Source organism: Lynx rufus, unplaced genomic scaffold (assembly GCF_022079265.1).
Source record: "Lynx rufus isolate CCGP_SWC_20201006 ecotype Redwood Valley unplaced genomic scaffold, mLynRuf1.p SCAF_13, whole genome shotgun sequence".
NCBI lineage: Eukaryota > Metazoa > Chordata > Mammalia > Carnivora > Felidae > Lynx > Lynx rufus.
Window position 1 is genome coordinate 5,318,335 of NW_025814827.1, and position 17,487 is coordinate 5,335,821.

Here is a 17,487-nt window from a genome sequence, read left to right on the forward strand (position 1 = left end):
TTATTGCTTAATTGCCTAACCTCAGACATTAATGTTACTTGGCTTTTCAGATACTTACGTATGTTTCCTTCAGTGACTTACTAAAGGAAGTTAAACTTAGAAGAATATGGAGATTTCAATATTTTCACTAAAAATTTTTTTTTGGATACTTATCTTGAATTGTAGAATTAGTTCAGTATCACTCGACACCTCCTTTGAGCCCAGACTTGCCTGGTAGTTGCCGGAAGGAGTTCAAAGAGAACAAAGAACCTTCTCCAAAGGCAAAGCGGAAGCGAAGCGTGAAGATCAGCAATGTGGCTTTGGAATCTGTGCACTGGCAAAATGACTCTGTCCAGATCATAGCAAGTGTCAGTGATTTAAAAAGTATGGATGAATTTCTTCTGAAAAAGGTACACTCTGCACGCTGAGTTAAGCCCCTGATTGGTTTTGACTATGGAATACGTGTATATATCAGAATATGGCCCTTATAGATCAAAGTTATATATGCTTCAGTAAGTTAGATGGTCTTTTCTTTATCAAAAGGTACAAATGATAGGATATACATTACTCAGACTGGGTGGACAGGATTTAAGGTTTTATGCTTTAATATTGACTTCCATTTTACTATAACTGTCCCATTATATTCCATTGTAAAGGTGAGACATGTCATTGCATACTTGGAGTTTTTTCTCAGGTGACAGAACAATAGAATAATACAGTGTTAGAAGGATCTTAGAAATCATCTAGTAGTAATAAAACATTAGCTTTCTAGTCATGATTTTACCTGGGACCCATAATAGCAGGAGCTTGCACTTTCAGAACCATCAGGACCATCATTGTTGAAGAACCAATCAATATCACTATTGTGTTCACCTGTTTTTAATTAGTTGATTATATGCAAAAACTCTTTCTGTGGCCTCCAGATGAATGACCTAGATAATGAAGACAGCAAGAAAGACACATTAGTGGATGTTGTATTTAAAAAAGCCCTAAAAGAATTTCGGCAGAATATCTTCAGCTTTTATTCATCTGCCTTGGCGGTAAGTTGGACTGTGTTAGGAGATACTCAATAGTTCAAAATATGAAAATTTGGCAGTGCTGTAGAAGATCATACAGAAGCTGTGTTCAATGAGAGATTTCTCAAATTCTTTGTTTTTGTTTTAGGAATAGGTAGGGAAAAGCATACCGATGGGTCTTAGATTAATACCTTCCTTCAATTTCCTTAAGTAGGTTTTTTTTCTCCTCTTAAGATACTGAATCTTCTTTAGATGATGAATTCAAATATTCTAGATGTGATTCTGTGGCTCTCTACTATTTTGACTTCTCATAATCCTTTTAGCTCTAGCTTTAGCTTTTAATTTTCACATGTGTGGAATTATATATTTTTCCCCAGTGGAATTAGAGCATTTATGTTTGCTGATTTATATATATCAGTTTATTTCACTTTCAGATTTACCTTATAATTTTATGTGATATTGGTTATGTTTTAGAAAATTTATTTTCATGCTAAAGTATATAATAATTCTTTGATCTCTACAATCTATGAATTCTCACATTGTATAAATAATTATATTTAATCATTTTTCTTCGTTCAATCTGTAATTTATTGTGAAAAGAGAAACCAGAACTTTCTTGTGTACCCTCTACTTTTTCTTTCTCAATATAAGACTTTTTGATTTTTTAGAAACCTCAACCATGCAGTCTGAGAGAATAGGAATTTCAAGACCATAGTAAGAGTAGTAATCAGGCTATGGCAAATGACTAGGTTTGGGTGGAGACAACATTGGCCGTATTTTTCTAATCCTGCTCAACTGCTTATTATGCTCATGTCTTTCTCTGCTTCATACCTGTATTTCCTAGATTAGGGACTCAGGGTTGTTGCTCCAGTGCACTTAAATTACATAGGAAGAACCAAAATTATAAAGCAGAGCTTAATAGTGGTTTTCTAACCCTAGATCAAAAATGTTCAACTTATGAAGTGAAGGAGAAACAAATTCTAAGTGTATTTAACACTTTTTGGTCATTTAAAGCCCCTTTCTTCTCATAAAGATTCCAGACCTTATTTAAATAAAAAAGTTAATTCCATGTAGGTTTCTGTGCATGTAATACAGTGTTAGTCAGGGCATATCACTCTTTGGAAAAATAAAATAAAAGTTACCTAATGTATCATTAGACAAGGATTCAAGTATTCATTCTTTCAATTTTAGAGTGGAACTATCCAAACATGGTTCATCTTTGAAGCAATGGGTAATTAAAAGGGATGCAAATAATCTTTATAACTAAATATAGTTTATTGGAAAGTTTCCAGGACTTTTTCAGATTGTTATATTGTTTAAATTGTTAGGTATTTGACTCAAATTTAATAGGTTTTATTTGGCAGACATTCCAAGTAGAAGAGTTTACAAATACCACATGAGTTCATGGGCATGCCCATTAGAAAGGATCCTAATCTTCATTCTAAGCACTACCTAATACAAGTTCAATCAACTTCTATATTTATAGAATTTCTTTATAAAACCTTAACATTTCTTCTCTTATTGCTTATTAGGTAGATGATGGGAAAAGCATACGGTATAAAGACCTCTATGCACTATTTGAACAGATTCTGGAAAAGACCATGAGACTTGAGCAGCGTGATTGGAGGGAATCTCCAGTCAGAGTTTGGGTTAACACTTTTAAAGTGTTTTTAGATGAATATATGAATGAATTCAAGACTTTGGATTGTATACCCACAAAGGTAAATATAATATGTTTTGATTTCTAAAAAGGATTCAGTTAAGAATTTTTAACAGTCTGTTTCACAGTGTTTGAGAAGAACATTACAGGAAACATGTCAACTTAGCACTGCTTTAGATTCAGCAAACTTAATTCTGCCTTGTAAGTTTATCAAGCCATTTTATCTAAATCTTCTGCAATTAATATATTCTTTGCTTAGTTACAATATAATATGTGTCCTCAAAATTATACCTTCTACTTTGATAGAGTTCACTACATGAATTTCCTTTTGAAAAGTCGTGGTTAAAGATGTGATTCATTGTATCATTTGATGGCCTTTATGTAAGGAACCACAGATTATATTTCTTCTTAAATTAGGTTTTGAGAGGATGTGTGTTGCTAGAAATCTATATAACAGTTAATAGTAACATTTATTTATTGAATTCCAGGAATTGTACTAGGAGTTTGATATTTAATTCTTGTTTCAGTCCTATTAAATAACTGTTATGAAATCCCTATTGCAGAAAAGATAGCAAGCTTAGACAAAGTTATCAGTGTTTCATTTTAGTACCCCAGCTGAAATAAATAGGTCTCTAATTATTAGATATCAGGAATATTATTAATCCTTTTTATTGATGGGGCCTTATTTCCAGTTATTCTAGTTTATATGTGTGTAGATTTATAAGCCATTTTAACTCATTTTTGAAGTAGTCAGGTATAAGTAATACCTTGAAAGTTCCTCTGTTCTAGGTCAAGGTTAACTTTATATTATGCAGAAGAAGATTTTTAGTAGGCTTATACTGCCTTTGTTTATAATTTTAAAGGTTAGGTTTAGATTGCTCTATACCGTAATTATCAGGAAATGTCATATATAAAAGAGCTTTCCATATTCCTTGTGATACCTTTTTATATTTAACTCTGAGATGGAGAGTTTTTTAGAGACAAAATATGGAAAGTACAATCTTAAAAGTTAATAATCATTCAGTTAATGATTAAAATAAAATTATCATTTAAATTAATATGGAATGGCTTCTGGACAGAACTAATGTTTAATAAGACAAGAATCCCTAAAGTGTCCTTTTATTCTGTTGTTTTTATGAGCACTGTGTTTTACTAAATTTAAAAGTTTTCTCACATTTGCTTACTAGCACTGCACACTTTGTCTTGAAGAACAAAGAGCTGCTTGCTCTACTACCTGTGAGCAAAAATCTCAGCATTTGCACAGAAGCAAGAAAGTATGTTTGTCTTTGTTGATATTACAGTTTCTGTATTTCTCTCCCATCAGGTGCCAAAAACAGAAAGAAAGAAAAGAAGGAAAAAAGAAACTGATTTAGTAAGTTATAATCTGTTTCTTATGTTAGCAAGAAATAATTTTTAGTAGTCTGACGTATATTTTACAGTATTTCTGTGGATATATGTAAGGAATGTTTATCAGTTGCCTAAGGGGTTATAATTTATGTCTTTACAAAAATTTACAATGGCAAATGTGTCTTGAATTCTGTGACTTGCTATTGGTGGTGGTTTCCTAAAATGGCAGAAAAGTGAAAACGTTTACTCATGAAAGGTACAAATACCTCTTCTCAGACATAGGAGCTGTTTAACTTCCCCTCATTTCTAAAAAAACAAAAGCAAAAACAAAAACAAACAACTGAGGACTCTTAAGGGTTTTACAAATATAACTACTTCTAATTCAAAAGACATTCTCAAAGTCATTTCAGCATATTTTGCCATTGCTCATGTTCTTAATTTGTATAATGTATCTCTTATTAACTGTAGCCATCATGCTGTACATTACATCCTCCTGATTTAATTATTTTGTAACTTTAAGTTTAAATAAATAATAAATTATTTTATAACTGAAAGTTTGTACAGCCTTCCCTGCCATATATTTTAGTAACAGGCAGTGTTGCCAGTCATCATCAATGATACTCTTGGTCTAGTTCTGTTTGCCAGCATAATCTCTAAAATTTTTAACTAGTTTTTATATTTATGAAATTCATAACATAATTTAAAATGATACTCATTATAAAGGAAACTTCTTTCCCGGTCCTTTTTCCTTAGGGGCACCTGGGTGGCTCAGTTAATGCTCTGACTCTTGATAGCAGCTCAGGTCATGATCTCTCAGTTGTTGGATTGAGCCCCATGCTGAGTAGAGCCTGCCTGGGATTCTCTGTCTCCCTTGCTGTCTGCCTGTCCTCCGCTTGAAGTCTCTCTCAAAATCAGTCAGTCAATCAATTAATAGACATAAAAAATTAAATGTATATATTATTCCCCTTCCTTTTTTAGTATATTCTGACTGGAGTTATCTTTTTACTTTATTTATAGTTGATTTGTTTATTATGGAAATACAAATTCACCAGTTTTTAAAAAATGTTTTAAATGTTTTTATTTATTTTGGAGAGAGAGAGAGACAGACAGAGCATGAGCAGGGGAGGGGCAGATAGAGAAGGCAACACAGAATCTGAAGCAGGCTCCAGGCTCTGAGCTGTCAGCACAGAGCCCCATGTGGAGCTCAAACTCATGAATCATGAGCTCATGACCTGAGCCAAAGTCAGAAGCTTAACTGACTGAGCCACCCAGGCACCCCTCACCAGTTATTTTATGTTTGAGGTTTTTATCTTTCTTAGACAAATAATTATATAATTATTACAAATAATTTTTCACTTTTCCCTTGCCTTTTGCTCATACATTTATTGTTTCATTTGTTTCCTATAAAAATTTTTAATCATCTGGGATTTATTTTAGTCTTGAATAAGGTAGGGATCAAAGTCTGATTTATTTTTAAAAGCATGTCAATTCTCTGAACTGTGTTCAATGATGCATTTCTTTTGCAATGATTTGAAATATCACTTTTATAATATACTTCATTCCAAATGTATTTGGGTTTAATTTTGAACTTTCTCTTTTTATTCATTGATCTGTTTATACACATATCAAATTTTTTAAATTACTTTTTATGTTATCAAATATATGTACATGTATACCCCCATATACACATGATATACAAGACTCTAAAGTCTTGAAGGCTTTTCTCTTACTTTGACTAAGTTTTTATTTTAATTCCAGTTCGTTAACACACAGTGTTACATTAGTTTCGGGTGTACAATGTAGCGATTCAGCACTTACATACAAGAGCCAGTGCTCATCACAAGTATACTTAACCCCATCCCCAATTTAATCCAGTTACCACCCTTTCCCCATCCAGTAACCATCAGTTTGTTCTCTATAGTTAAGAGTCTATTTCTTGGTTTGCCTCTCTTATTTTCTTCTTCTGTGTTCATTTGTTTTTAAATTCCACATATGAATGAAATCATATGGTAGTCGTCTTTCTCTGACTTATTTTACTTGGCATAATACTCTCTAGCTCCATCCATATCATTGCAAGTGGCAATATTGCATTCATTTTTGTGGCTAAATAATACTCCATTGAATATATACATACCACAGCTTGTTTATCCATTCATAAATTGATGGATATTTGGGCTCTTTCCCTAATTTGGCTATTGGTTGATAATGCTGCTATAGACATTGGGGTGCACGTATCCCTTTCGATTAGTATTTTTGTATTCTTTGGGTAAATACCTAGTAGTGTAATTGCTGGATCATAGAGCAGCTCTTTTTTTTTTAATTTTTAAACATTTATTTATTTTTGAGAGAGAGAAAGAGAGAGAGAGAGAGAGAAAGGAAAGAGGGGAGAGGGAGGGGCAGAGAGTGGGAGACAGAGGATGGATCCAAAGCAGGCCCTATGCTGCAAGCGCAGATCTCACACGCTGTGAGATCATGACCTAAGCCGAAATCAAGAGCCAGCTTCCCAACTGACTAAGCCACCCAGGCACCCTGGGCAGTTATATTTTTAACTTTCTGAGGAAGCTCCATACTGTTTTCTAGAGTGGCTGCACCAGTTTTTCATTCCCACCAACAGTGTAAAAAAGGATTCCCTTTCTTTACATCCTTCACCAACTCCTGTTGTTTCCTGTGGTGTTGTTAATTTTAGCCATTTTGACAGGTGTGACACTGTAGTTTTGATTTATACTTCACTGACGATGAGTGATGGTCATCTTTCCATGTGTCTGTCTGTTAGCCATCTGTATGTCCTCTGGAAAAATGTGTTTATTTCTTCTAATTTTTTAACTCAATTATTTGTTTTTTCGGTGTTTAGCTTTGTAAGTTCTTTATATATTTTGGATACTAATCTTTTGTCAGATATGTTATTTGCAAATATCTCTTCTCATTCCTTAGGTTACCTTTTAGTTTTGTTGATTGTTTACTGTGCAGAAGCTTTGTATTTCAATGTAATCCCAGTAGTTTATTTTTGCTTTTGTTTCCCTTCAGGAGACATCTAGAAAAATATTGCTATGGCTGATGTCAGAGACCTTACTGCCCTTGTTCTCTTCTAGGACTTTTATGATTTTAGATTTCACATTTAGACTTTGATCCATTTTGAATTTGTTTTTAGTGATGTGTGGTGTAAGAAAGTGGTCCAGTTTCATTCTTTTGCATATAGCTGTCCAGTTTTCCCAACATTATTTGTTGAAGAGACTTCCCTTTTCTCATTGGATATTCTTTCCTACTTTGTCAGAAATTAATTTACCCTATATTTGTGGGTCTATTTCTGGATTTTCTGTTCTGTTCCATTGATCTGTGTGTCTCTTTTTGTGCCGGTACCATACTCTTTTGATTATTACAGCTTGGTAATATAACTTGAAGTCTGAAAGAGTGATGCCTCCAGATTTGCTTTTCTTTTTCAAGATTACTTTGGCTATTTGGGGTCTTTTGTGGTTCCATACAAATTTAGGATTGTATATTCCACCTCTGAAAAATGCTGTTGGTATTTTGATAAGGATTGCATTAAATGTGTAGATTGCTTTGGGTAGTAGACACATTTTAACAATATTTGTGCTTGTAATCCATTTCTTTGTGTCATCTTCTATTCCATTTCTTTCATTGGTGTTTTATAGTTTTTGGAGTATGGGGTCTTTCATGTTGTTAGTTAGGTGTCTTACTATTTTTGGTGCAATTGTAAATGGGATTGCTTTCTTAATTTCTCTTTTTGCTGCTTCATTACTGGTGTATAGAAATGCAACAGATTTCTGTACATTGATTTTGTGTCCTGCAACTTCATTGAATTTATTTGTCAGTTCTAGCAGTTTTTTGGTGGAGTCTTTAGGGTTTTTCCATATATAATATCATGTGTCTGTGAACAGTGAATGTTTTCCTTCTTCCTTACCAATTTAGATACCATTTATATCTTTTTGTTGTCTGAATGCTATGGCTAGGACTTGTAGTACTATGTTGAATAAAAGTGATTAGAATGGACATCCTTGTCTTGTTCCTGATCTTAGGGGAAAAAACCAAATATGATGCTAGCTATGGGTTTTTCATATGTGGCCTTTATTTATTATGTTGAGGTATGTACCCTCTAAATCTACTTTGTTGAGGGTTTATCTCATGAGTGGATGTTGTACTTGTCAAATGCTTTTTCTGCATCTATAGACATGATCGTGTGGTTTTTTTCCTTTCTCTCATTGATGGGATGTATCACGTTGATGGATTTGTGAATATTGAACCATCTTTTCAACCCAGGAACAAATCCCACGTGATTGTGATGGATGATTTTTTTTCATGTATTGTTGGATTTGGTTTGCTCGCACTTTGTTGAGGATTTTTGCATTTATGTTTATTAGAGAATGCTGGCCTCATAGAATGAATTGGGAGGTTTTCTTTCCTTTTCTATTTTTTGGAATAGTTTGGGAAGAATAGGTATGAGCTCTTATTTAAATGTTTGGTAGAGTTCACCTGTGAAGCCATCTGGTCCTAGACTTTGTTTGTTGGGAATTTTTTCATTACTGATTCAATTTCTTTGCTAGTAATCACTCTGTTCAAATTTTCTATTTCTTCCTATTTCATTTTTGTTAGGTGATATGTTTCTAGGAATTTATCCATTTTTTTCTAGGTTGTCCAATTTGTTGGCATATAATTTTTCATAATATTCTCTGTGTATATCTGTGGTGTCAGTTGTTTTTTCTCCTGTCTCATTTGTCATTTTGAGTCCTTTCTCTCTCTCTCTCTTTTTTTCTTAATAAGTCTGGCTAGAGGCTTATCACTTTTCTTGATTTTTTTTTTGGAGAACCAGCTCCTGGTTTCATTCATCTGTTCTATTAATTTCTTCTTTTATTTTCTGGGTGACTGATTTGTTGTTTAGTAGCATGTTATTTAACCTCCACATATTTGGTCTTTCCAGAGTTTTTCTTGTGGTTGACTTCTAGTTTCATAGCATTGTGGTCAGAAAAGATGCATGGTATGACTTTGATATTTTGGATTTGTTCAGGCTGATTTTGTGGGCTAATATGTGATCTATTCCAGAGAATTTTCCATGTGTGCTTGAAAAGAGTGTGTTTTTCAGCTGATTTAGGATGAAATATTCTGACTATATCTGTGAAATCCATCTGTTCCAGTGTATCATTCCAAGCCATTGTTTCCTTCTTGATTTTGTGTAGATGATTTGTCCATTGATGCCGGACGCATTGTTAGCAAAATTGGCATTGGGCCACTAGTTTTATGATGGAACCATGAAATGCTGCAATGGCTGGGGACATGAGGCCTGGTGTGGCAGTGCACTGTGGCTGGGTGTGGTTGGGCCTGATGCTGGATGGTGGCTGGGGGTGCATGGCTGAATGCTGCTGTTGGGTGCAGTATATGGTAGCAGCAGCACACCTGGTGGGTGGGTGGGGAGCATGCAGCTTTAACAAAATGTGCCCTGAGCCCTGGGCCAAGGCTGCAAGTGTCTGGGTGTACAGCTCCTCATCCTGTAGGTGGCTCTGTGTTTGTGCTGGGGACCAGGGGAGAAAAATGGTGACTGCCAGCTCCCTTGTTTTCATAGAAGTCCCCCAGCTCACTCCAAAATCAGCTTTAATTTATCTAGCTCCCATTTGCCCCCCAGTATTGTGTAAACTGCTATTTTTATGTCCTCTCTGTGCAGGTTACTATCTCTTTTTTTTTTTTTTTTTAATTTTTTTTTTTTTCAACGTTTATTCATTTTTGGGACAGAGAGAGACAGAGCATGAACGGGGGAGGGGCAGAGAGAAAGGGAGACACAGAATCGGAAACAGGCTCCAGGCTCTGAGCCATCAGCCCAGAGCCCGACGCGGGGCTCGAACTCACGGACCGCGAGATCGTGACCTGGCTGAAGTCGGACGCTTAACCGACTGCGCCACCCAGGCGCCCCGCTACTATCTCTTTAAGGGATAGTATCCCAGCTATCAGTTGCCCTCCCAGCTCACCCCTTGCTGAGTCAGCTGACTTTTTTTTTTTTTAATTTACATCCAAGTTAATTAGCATATAGTACAACAATGATTTCAGGAGTAGATTCCTTAATGCCCCTTCCCCGTTTAACCCATTCCCCCTCCCACAACCCCTCCACTAAGCCTCTGTTTGTTCTCCATATTTAAGAGTCTCTTCTGTTTTGTCCCTCTCCCTGTTTTTATATTAGTTTTCCTTCCCTTCCCTTATGTTCATCTGTTTTGTACCTTAAAGTCCTCATATGAGTAAAATCATATGATATTTGTCTTTCTCTAATTTCGCTTAGCATAATACCCTCTAGTTCCATCCACATAGTTGCAAATGGCAAGATTTCATTCTTTTTAATTGCCGATTCCATTGTGTGTGTGTGTGTACACACACACACACACACACACAACATCTTCTTTGTCCATTCATCTATCCATGGACATTTGGGCTCTTTCCATACGTTGGCTATTGTTGATAGTGCTGCTATAAACATGGGGGTGCATGTGTCCCTTCGAAACAGCACATCTGTATCCCTTGGATAAATGCCTAGTAGTGCAATTGCTGGGTCTTAGGTTAGTTCTATTTTTTTTTTTAACATTTATTTATTTTTGAGAAACAGAGAGAGGCAGAATATGAGTGGGAGAGAGTGGGGCAGAGAGAGAGGGAGACACAGAATTCGAAGCAGGCTGCAGGTTCCGAGCTGTCAGCACAGAGCCGGACGCAGGACTCAAACTCATAAACTGCGAGATCATGACCTTAGCCGATGTTGGACGCTCAACTGACTGAGCCACCCAGGCGCCCCGGTTCTAATTTTAATTAAAACATTTTTGTTCAATGTTTATTTATTATTGAGAGGCAGTCAGCGCATGAGCACGGGAGGGGCAGAGGGAGGGGGAGACACAGAATCCGAAGCAAGCTCCAGGCTCTGAGCTGTCAGCACAGAGCGTGACGTGGGGGTCGAACACATAAACCGTGAGATCATGACCTGAGCCAAAGCCGGACGCTTAACCAACTGAGCCACCCAGGCGCCCCTATTTTTAATTTTTTGAGGAACCTCCATACTGTTTTCCAGAGTAGCTGCAATCACTTTGGATTCCCACCATCATTTGAGTCAGGTGACTTTTAAAGATCCAGGCTGATGGGGTGCCTGGGTGGTTCAGTTGTTTGAGTGCCTGACTTCGCCTCAGGTCATGGTCTCATGATTCGTGGGTTCGAGCCCCACATCAGGCTCTGTGCTGACAGCTCAGAGCCTGAAGCCTGCTTTGGATTCTGTGTCTCCCTGTCTCTCTGCTCCTCTCCCACTCACATTCTGTCTGTCTGTCTCTCTCTATCTTTCTCTCTCTCAAAATAATAAATAAGCATTAAAAAAAAAAAAAAAAAAAAAAAACACTCCAGGCTGCAAGTCCCACTGGTTTTCCAAACTCACTGAATTCAACTCCTCATGGGTTTTAAAACCAAACATTATGGGGATTATTCTTCACCATGTGAGCTGCCTTGGTGTGAGGGCCCATTTCTTTGCCCTCCCTGCGCAGGTGGCTCTTTCCCTACTGCAGGCAGCCTCCCTCCACTTTTCTGACTTTCCTAACCTTTCAGATGCAGTTTCTTCTGTGTATCTTGTTGTGGAGTTTGTTCTGCCTGTCTTCAGTTCACTCTCTGTTTATTGACCTGAATGTGGGTGATAACATAGATGTAAATGTGGGACAGGATGAGCTCAGAGCCTTCCTACTCCACCATCTTCCCAAACTTTTTGTTTGTTTGTTTTTTAAAATTTTTATTTATTTATTTTTAGTTTTCAAATTTGTTTTTGAGAGAGACACAGAGTCACAGAATCCAAAGCAGGCTCCAGGCTCTGAGCTGTCAGCACAGAGCCCAACATGGGGCTCAAACTTGTGAAATGTGAGATCATGACTTGAGCTGAAGTCTGATGCTTAACCGACTGAGTCACCCAGGTGCCCCTGTTATAGACTTCATGCAGATTAACCATCTTTGGTTAACATATTATTTCTTGAGATGGAATAAATATAGTTACTAATATACAAGCTTTCTGAATTAAACTACAATTCAGTTGTGCTTCCCTGAATTTTAGCAATTAGATTTTGAATGATTATAGAACATTCCTTCTTTTTGTTTAATATTTACAGATACCCATTTATTTATTTTATTATTTGCTTTTATTTTATTTTTTAATTTACATCCTAGTTAGTTAGCATACAGTGCAACAATGATTTCAGGAATAGATTCCTTAATGCCCTTACCAATCTAGCCCATCCCCCCTCCCACAATCCCTCCACCAACCCTCTGTTTGTTCTCTATATTTAAGAGTCTCTTATGTTTTGTCCCCCTACCTGTTTTTATATTATTTTCCTTCCCATCCCTGTGTTCATCTATTCTGTGTCTTAAAGTCCTCATGTGAGTGAAGTCATACAATGTTTGTCTTTCTCTGACTAATTTCACTTAGCATAATACCCTCTAGTTCCATCCACGTAGTTGCAAATGGCAAGATTTCATTCTTTTTGATTGCCAAGTAATACTCCATTATATATATATGTATATGTGTGTATACATATACATATATATGTGTGTGTGTGTATCTACACACACACCCCACATCTTAAAAAAAATTTTTTTAATGTTTATTTATTTTTGAGAGAGACAGAGAGTGAGCAATGGAGGGGCAGAGGGAGATGGAGACAGAATCTGAAGCAGGCTCCAGGCTCTGAGCTGTCAGCACAGAATCCGATGTGGAGCTCGAACCCATGAACCGTGATATCATAACCTGAGCTGAAGTCAGACGTTCAAAAGACTGAACCACCACATCTTCTCTTTCCATTCATCTATCAATGGACATTTGGGCTCTTTCCATACTTTGGCTATTGTTGATAGTGCTGCTATAAACATTGCAGTGCATGTGCCTCTTCGAAACAGCATACCTGTATCCCTTGGATAAGTACCTAGTAGTGCAATTGCTGGGTCATAGGGTAGTTCTATTTTTAATTTTTTGAGGAACCTCCATACTGTTTTCCAGAGTGGCTGCACCAGGTTGCATTCCCACCAGCAATGCAAAAGAGATCCTCTTTCTCTGCATCCTCACCAACATCTTTTGTTGCCTGAGTTGTTAATGTTAGCCATTCTGACAGGTGTCAGGTGGTATCTCATTCTGGTTTTGATCTGTATTTCCCTGATGAGTGATGTTGAGCATTTTTTCATGTGTCGGTGGGCCATCTGAATGTCTTCTTTGGAGAAGTGTCTATTCCTGTCTTTTGCCCATTTCTTCACTTGATTATTTATTTTTGAGGTGCTGAGTTTGATAAATTCTCTGTAGATTTTGGATACTAAATCCTTTATCTGCTATGCCGTTTGCAAATATCTGCAACCATTCCATTGGTTGCCTTTTAGTTTTGCTGATTGTTTTCCTCGCTGTGCAGAAGCTCCTTTATTTTGATGAGGTCTCAGTAGTTCATTTTTGCTTTTGTTTCCCTTGCCTCTGGAGATGTGTTGAGTAAGAAGTTGCTGCGGCCAAGGTCAAAGAGGTTTTTGCCTGCTTTCTCCTCGAGGATTTTGATGGCTTCCTGTCTTATATTGAGGTCTTTCATCCAATTTAAATTTATTTTTGTGTATGGTGTAAGAAAGTGGTCCAGGTTCATTCTTCTGCATGTTGCTATCCAGTTTTCCCAGCACCACTTGCTGGGAGACTGTCTTGGTTCCATTGGATATTCTTTCCTGCTTTGTCAAAGATTAGTTGGCCATACATTTGTGAGTCCATTTCTGGGTTCTCTATTCTGTTCCATTGATCTGAGTGTCTGTTTTTGTGCCAGTCCCATACTGTCTTGATGATTACAGCTTTGTAATACAGCTTGAAGTCCTGGTGCGATGCCTCCTGCTTTCGTTTTCTTTTTCAAGATTGCTTTGGCTATTCGGGGTCTTTTGTGGTTCCATACAAATGTTAGGCTTGTTTGTTCTAGCTCTGTGAAGAATGCTGGTGTTATTTTGATAGGTATTGCATTGAATATGTAGATTGCTTTGGGTGGTATTGACATTTTAACACTATTTGTTCTTCCTATCCAAGAGCATGGAATCTTTTTCCATTTTTTTTTTTTATGTCTTCTTGAATTTTTTTCATAAGCTTTCTGTAGTTTTCAGTGTATAGATTTTTCACCTCTTTAGATAGATTTATTCTTAGGTATTTTATGGTTTTTGGTCCAATTGTAAATGGGATCGATTGGTGTATAGGAAGGCAACTGATTTCTGTGCATTGATTTTATATCCTGCAACTTTGCTGAACTCATGGATCAGTTCTCGCAGTTTTTTGGTGGAATCTTTTGGGTTTTCCACATAGAGTATCATGTCATCTGTGAAGAGTGAAAGTTTGACTTCCTCCTGGCCAATTTGGATGCCTTTTATTTCTTTGTGTTGTCTGATTGCTGAGGCTAGGACTTCCAATACTGTGTTGAATAACAGTGGTGAGAGTGGACATCCCTGTCTTGTTCCTGACCTTAGGGGGAAACCTCTCAGTTTTTCCCAATTGAGGATGATGTTAGTGTTGAGTCTTTCATAGATGACTTTTATGATCTTCAGGTATGATCCTTCTGTCCCTACTTTATTGAGGATTTTTGTCAAGAAAGGATGCTGTATTTTGTCAAATGCTTTCTCTGCATCTATTGAGAGGATCATGTGGTTCTTGTCCATCTGTTTGTTCTTTCTTTCTTTCTTTCTTTCTTTCTTTCTTTCTTTCTTTCTTTCTTTCTATGTTTATTTTTGAGAGAGAGAGAGAGAGAGAGGGAGAGAGTGTGTGTGTGTGTGTGTGTGTGAGTGGGAGAGCGTCAGAGAGAGAGAGGGAGACATAGAATCTGATGAGGGCTCCGGGCTCTGAGCTGTCAACACAGAGCCTGATGCAGGCCTCCAACTCATGAACGATGAGATCAGACCTGAGCTGAAGTTGGATGCTTATCTGACTGAACCACCCAGGTGCCCCTCTTGTCCTTTCTTTTATCGATGTGATGAATCACGTTGATTGTTTTGCAGATACTGAACCAGCCCTGCATCCCAGGTATAAATCCCACATGGTTGTGGTGAAGAATTTTTTGAATGTATTGTTGGTTGCCTAATGTTGAGGATTTTTGCATCCATGTTCATCAGGGAAATTGGTCTATAGTTCTCCTTTTTAGTGGGGTCGTTGTCTGGTTTTGCATCAAGGTAATGCTGGCTTCATAGAAAGACTTTGGAAGCTTTCCTTCCATTTCTATTTTTTGGTACATCTTCAAGAGAATAGGTGTTAACTCTTTCTTAAATGTTTGATCGAGTTCCCCTGAAAAGCCATCTGGCCCTAGACTCTTGTTTTTTGGGAGATTTTTGATTACTAATTTGATTTCTTTACTGGTTATGGGTCTGTTCAAATTTTCTGTTACTTCTTGTTTCAGTTTTGATAGTTTATATGTTTCTAGGGATTTGTTCATTTCTTCCAGATTGCCCATTTTATTGGCATATAATTGCTCATAATATTCTCTTATTATTGTTTTTATTGATCTCTCCTCTTTCATTCTTGATTTTATTTGGGTCCTTCCCTTTTTCTTTTTGCTCAAACTGGCTAGTGGTTTATCAATTTTGTTAATTCTTTCAAAGAACCAGCTTCTGGTTTCATTGATCTGTTCTACTTTTTTTTTTTTTTTTTGGTTTCTATAGCATTGATTTCTGCTCTAATCTTTATTATTTCCTGTCTAATGCTGGTTTGGGTTTTTATTTGCTGTCCTTTTTCCGTCTCTTTAAGGTGTAAGTTTAGGTTGTGTATCTGAGACCTTTCTTCCTTCTTTAGGAAGGCCTGGATTGCTATCTGTATTCCCTCTTATGACTGTCTTTGCTGCGTCCCAGAGGTTTTGGGCTGGGTATTATCATTTTCATTGGCTTCCATGTACTTTTTAATTTCTTCTTTAACTTCTTGGTTAGCCCATTCATTCTTTAGTAGGATGTTCTTTAGTCTCCAAGTATTTGTTATCTTTCCAAATTTTTTTTTGTGATTGATTTTGAGTTTCACAGCGTTGTGGTATGAGAATATGCATGGTATGGTCTCAATCTTTTTGTACTTATTGAGGGCTGATTTGTGTCCCAGTATGTGATCTATTCTGGAGAACGTTCCATGTGCACTGGAGAAGAATGTATATTCTGCTGCTTTAGGGTGAAATGTTTAGAGTATATCTGTTAAATCCATCTGCTCCAGTGTGTCATTCAAAGCCATTATTTCCTGTTTAGATGATCTGTCCATTGTTGTAAGTGTGTTGAAGTCCTCTACTATTATAGTATTATTATCAATGAGTTTCTTTATGTTGGTGATTAATTGATTTTATTTAGGTGCTTCCACATTTGGAACATAAATGTTTACAACTGTTAGGTCTTCTTGGTGGATAGACCCCTTAATTATGATATAATGCCCTTCTTCATCTCTTGTTAAAGTCTTTATTTTAAAGTCTAGATTGTCTGATGTAAGTATGGCTACTTCAGCTTTCTTTTGTTGACCATTAGTATGATAGATGGTTCTCCATCCACTTACTTTCAATTTGAAGGTGTCTTTAGGTCTAAACTGGGTCTCTTGTAAACAGCATATAGATGGGTCTTATTTTCTTATCCATCTGTTACACTGTGTCTTTTGGTTGGAGCATTTAGTCCACTGACGTTTAGAGAGAGTACTGAGAGATACAAATTTGTTGCCAATATGTTTCTTGTAGAGTTGGAGTTTCTGGTGGTGATCTCTGGTCCTTTCTAGTCTTCTTGCTTTTGGTCTTTCCCCCCCCCCCCCCTCTTGTCTTTTCTCCCCTCAGGGAGTTCCCGGTAAAATTTCTTGCAGGGCTGGTTTAGTGGTAGTGAAGTCCTTTAATTTTTGTTTGTCTAGGACCACTGATTTTTATAATTTAAAATGCTGATTCAGAGTCATGCAAAACAGCTCTTGTATGTTTGTAGCATTCCTTTCTGTTTTCATACAAGTTGATCTTGTTTCTCTACTAGATTGTTAGCTTTTTGAAAGTAGGGACCACATATATTGCCTTTATTTAGTTTCTCAGAAGATCATATTTACTCCTGGAGTAAATGCCCATTGAAGACTTCACAAGGGATTGAAGGATTTCCCATTGGCTGACTATGTTAAGACAGCATTTGTTATGTTGGCTTTAACATAAATGCTATGTTTTTTTTGTTTTTTTTTTTTTATTCAGGTAGAAGAGCACAATGGTCACATCTTTAAGGCCACCCAGTATAGCATCCCTACATACTGTGAGTACTGTTCTTCCCTGATATGGATAATGGACCGAGCCTCTGTTTGCAAATGTAAGTATGAGTGATCTTTTTTTTTTTTTTAAAAGGAATCCATCTATCTTTTTTTTTTTTTTTTTTTTAATTTTTTTTTTTTTTTTTCAACGTTTATTTATTTTTGGGACAGAGAGAGACAGAGCATGAACGGGGGAGGGGCAGAGAGAGAGGGAGACACAGAATCGGAAACAGGCTCCAGGCTCTGAGCCATCA

At 36.7% G+C, this 17,487-nt stretch overlaps 1 protein-coding gene across 1 annotated transcript in view; it reads left to right on the plus strand.

Moving 5' to 3' along the window:
• Nucleotides 1-17,487, plus strand: part of MYO9A (myosin IXA) — a 253,196-nt gene that overhangs the window by 169,917 nt on the left and 65,792 nt on the right. Inside the window, exons 30-34 of the mRNA XM_047074849.1 lie at nucleotides 166-389; nucleotides 903-1,019; nucleotides 2,528-2,716; nucleotides 3,980-4,027; nucleotides 17,181-17,292. Of these exons, the coding sequence (XP_046930805.1) occupies nucleotides 166-389; nucleotides 903-1,019; nucleotides 2,528-2,716; nucleotides 3,980-4,027; nucleotides 17,181-17,292 (690 nt within the window). The remainder of the gene's footprint in view (nucleotides 1-165; nucleotides 390-902; nucleotides 1,020-2,527; nucleotides 2,717-3,979; nucleotides 4,028-17,180; nucleotides 17,293-17,487) is intronic.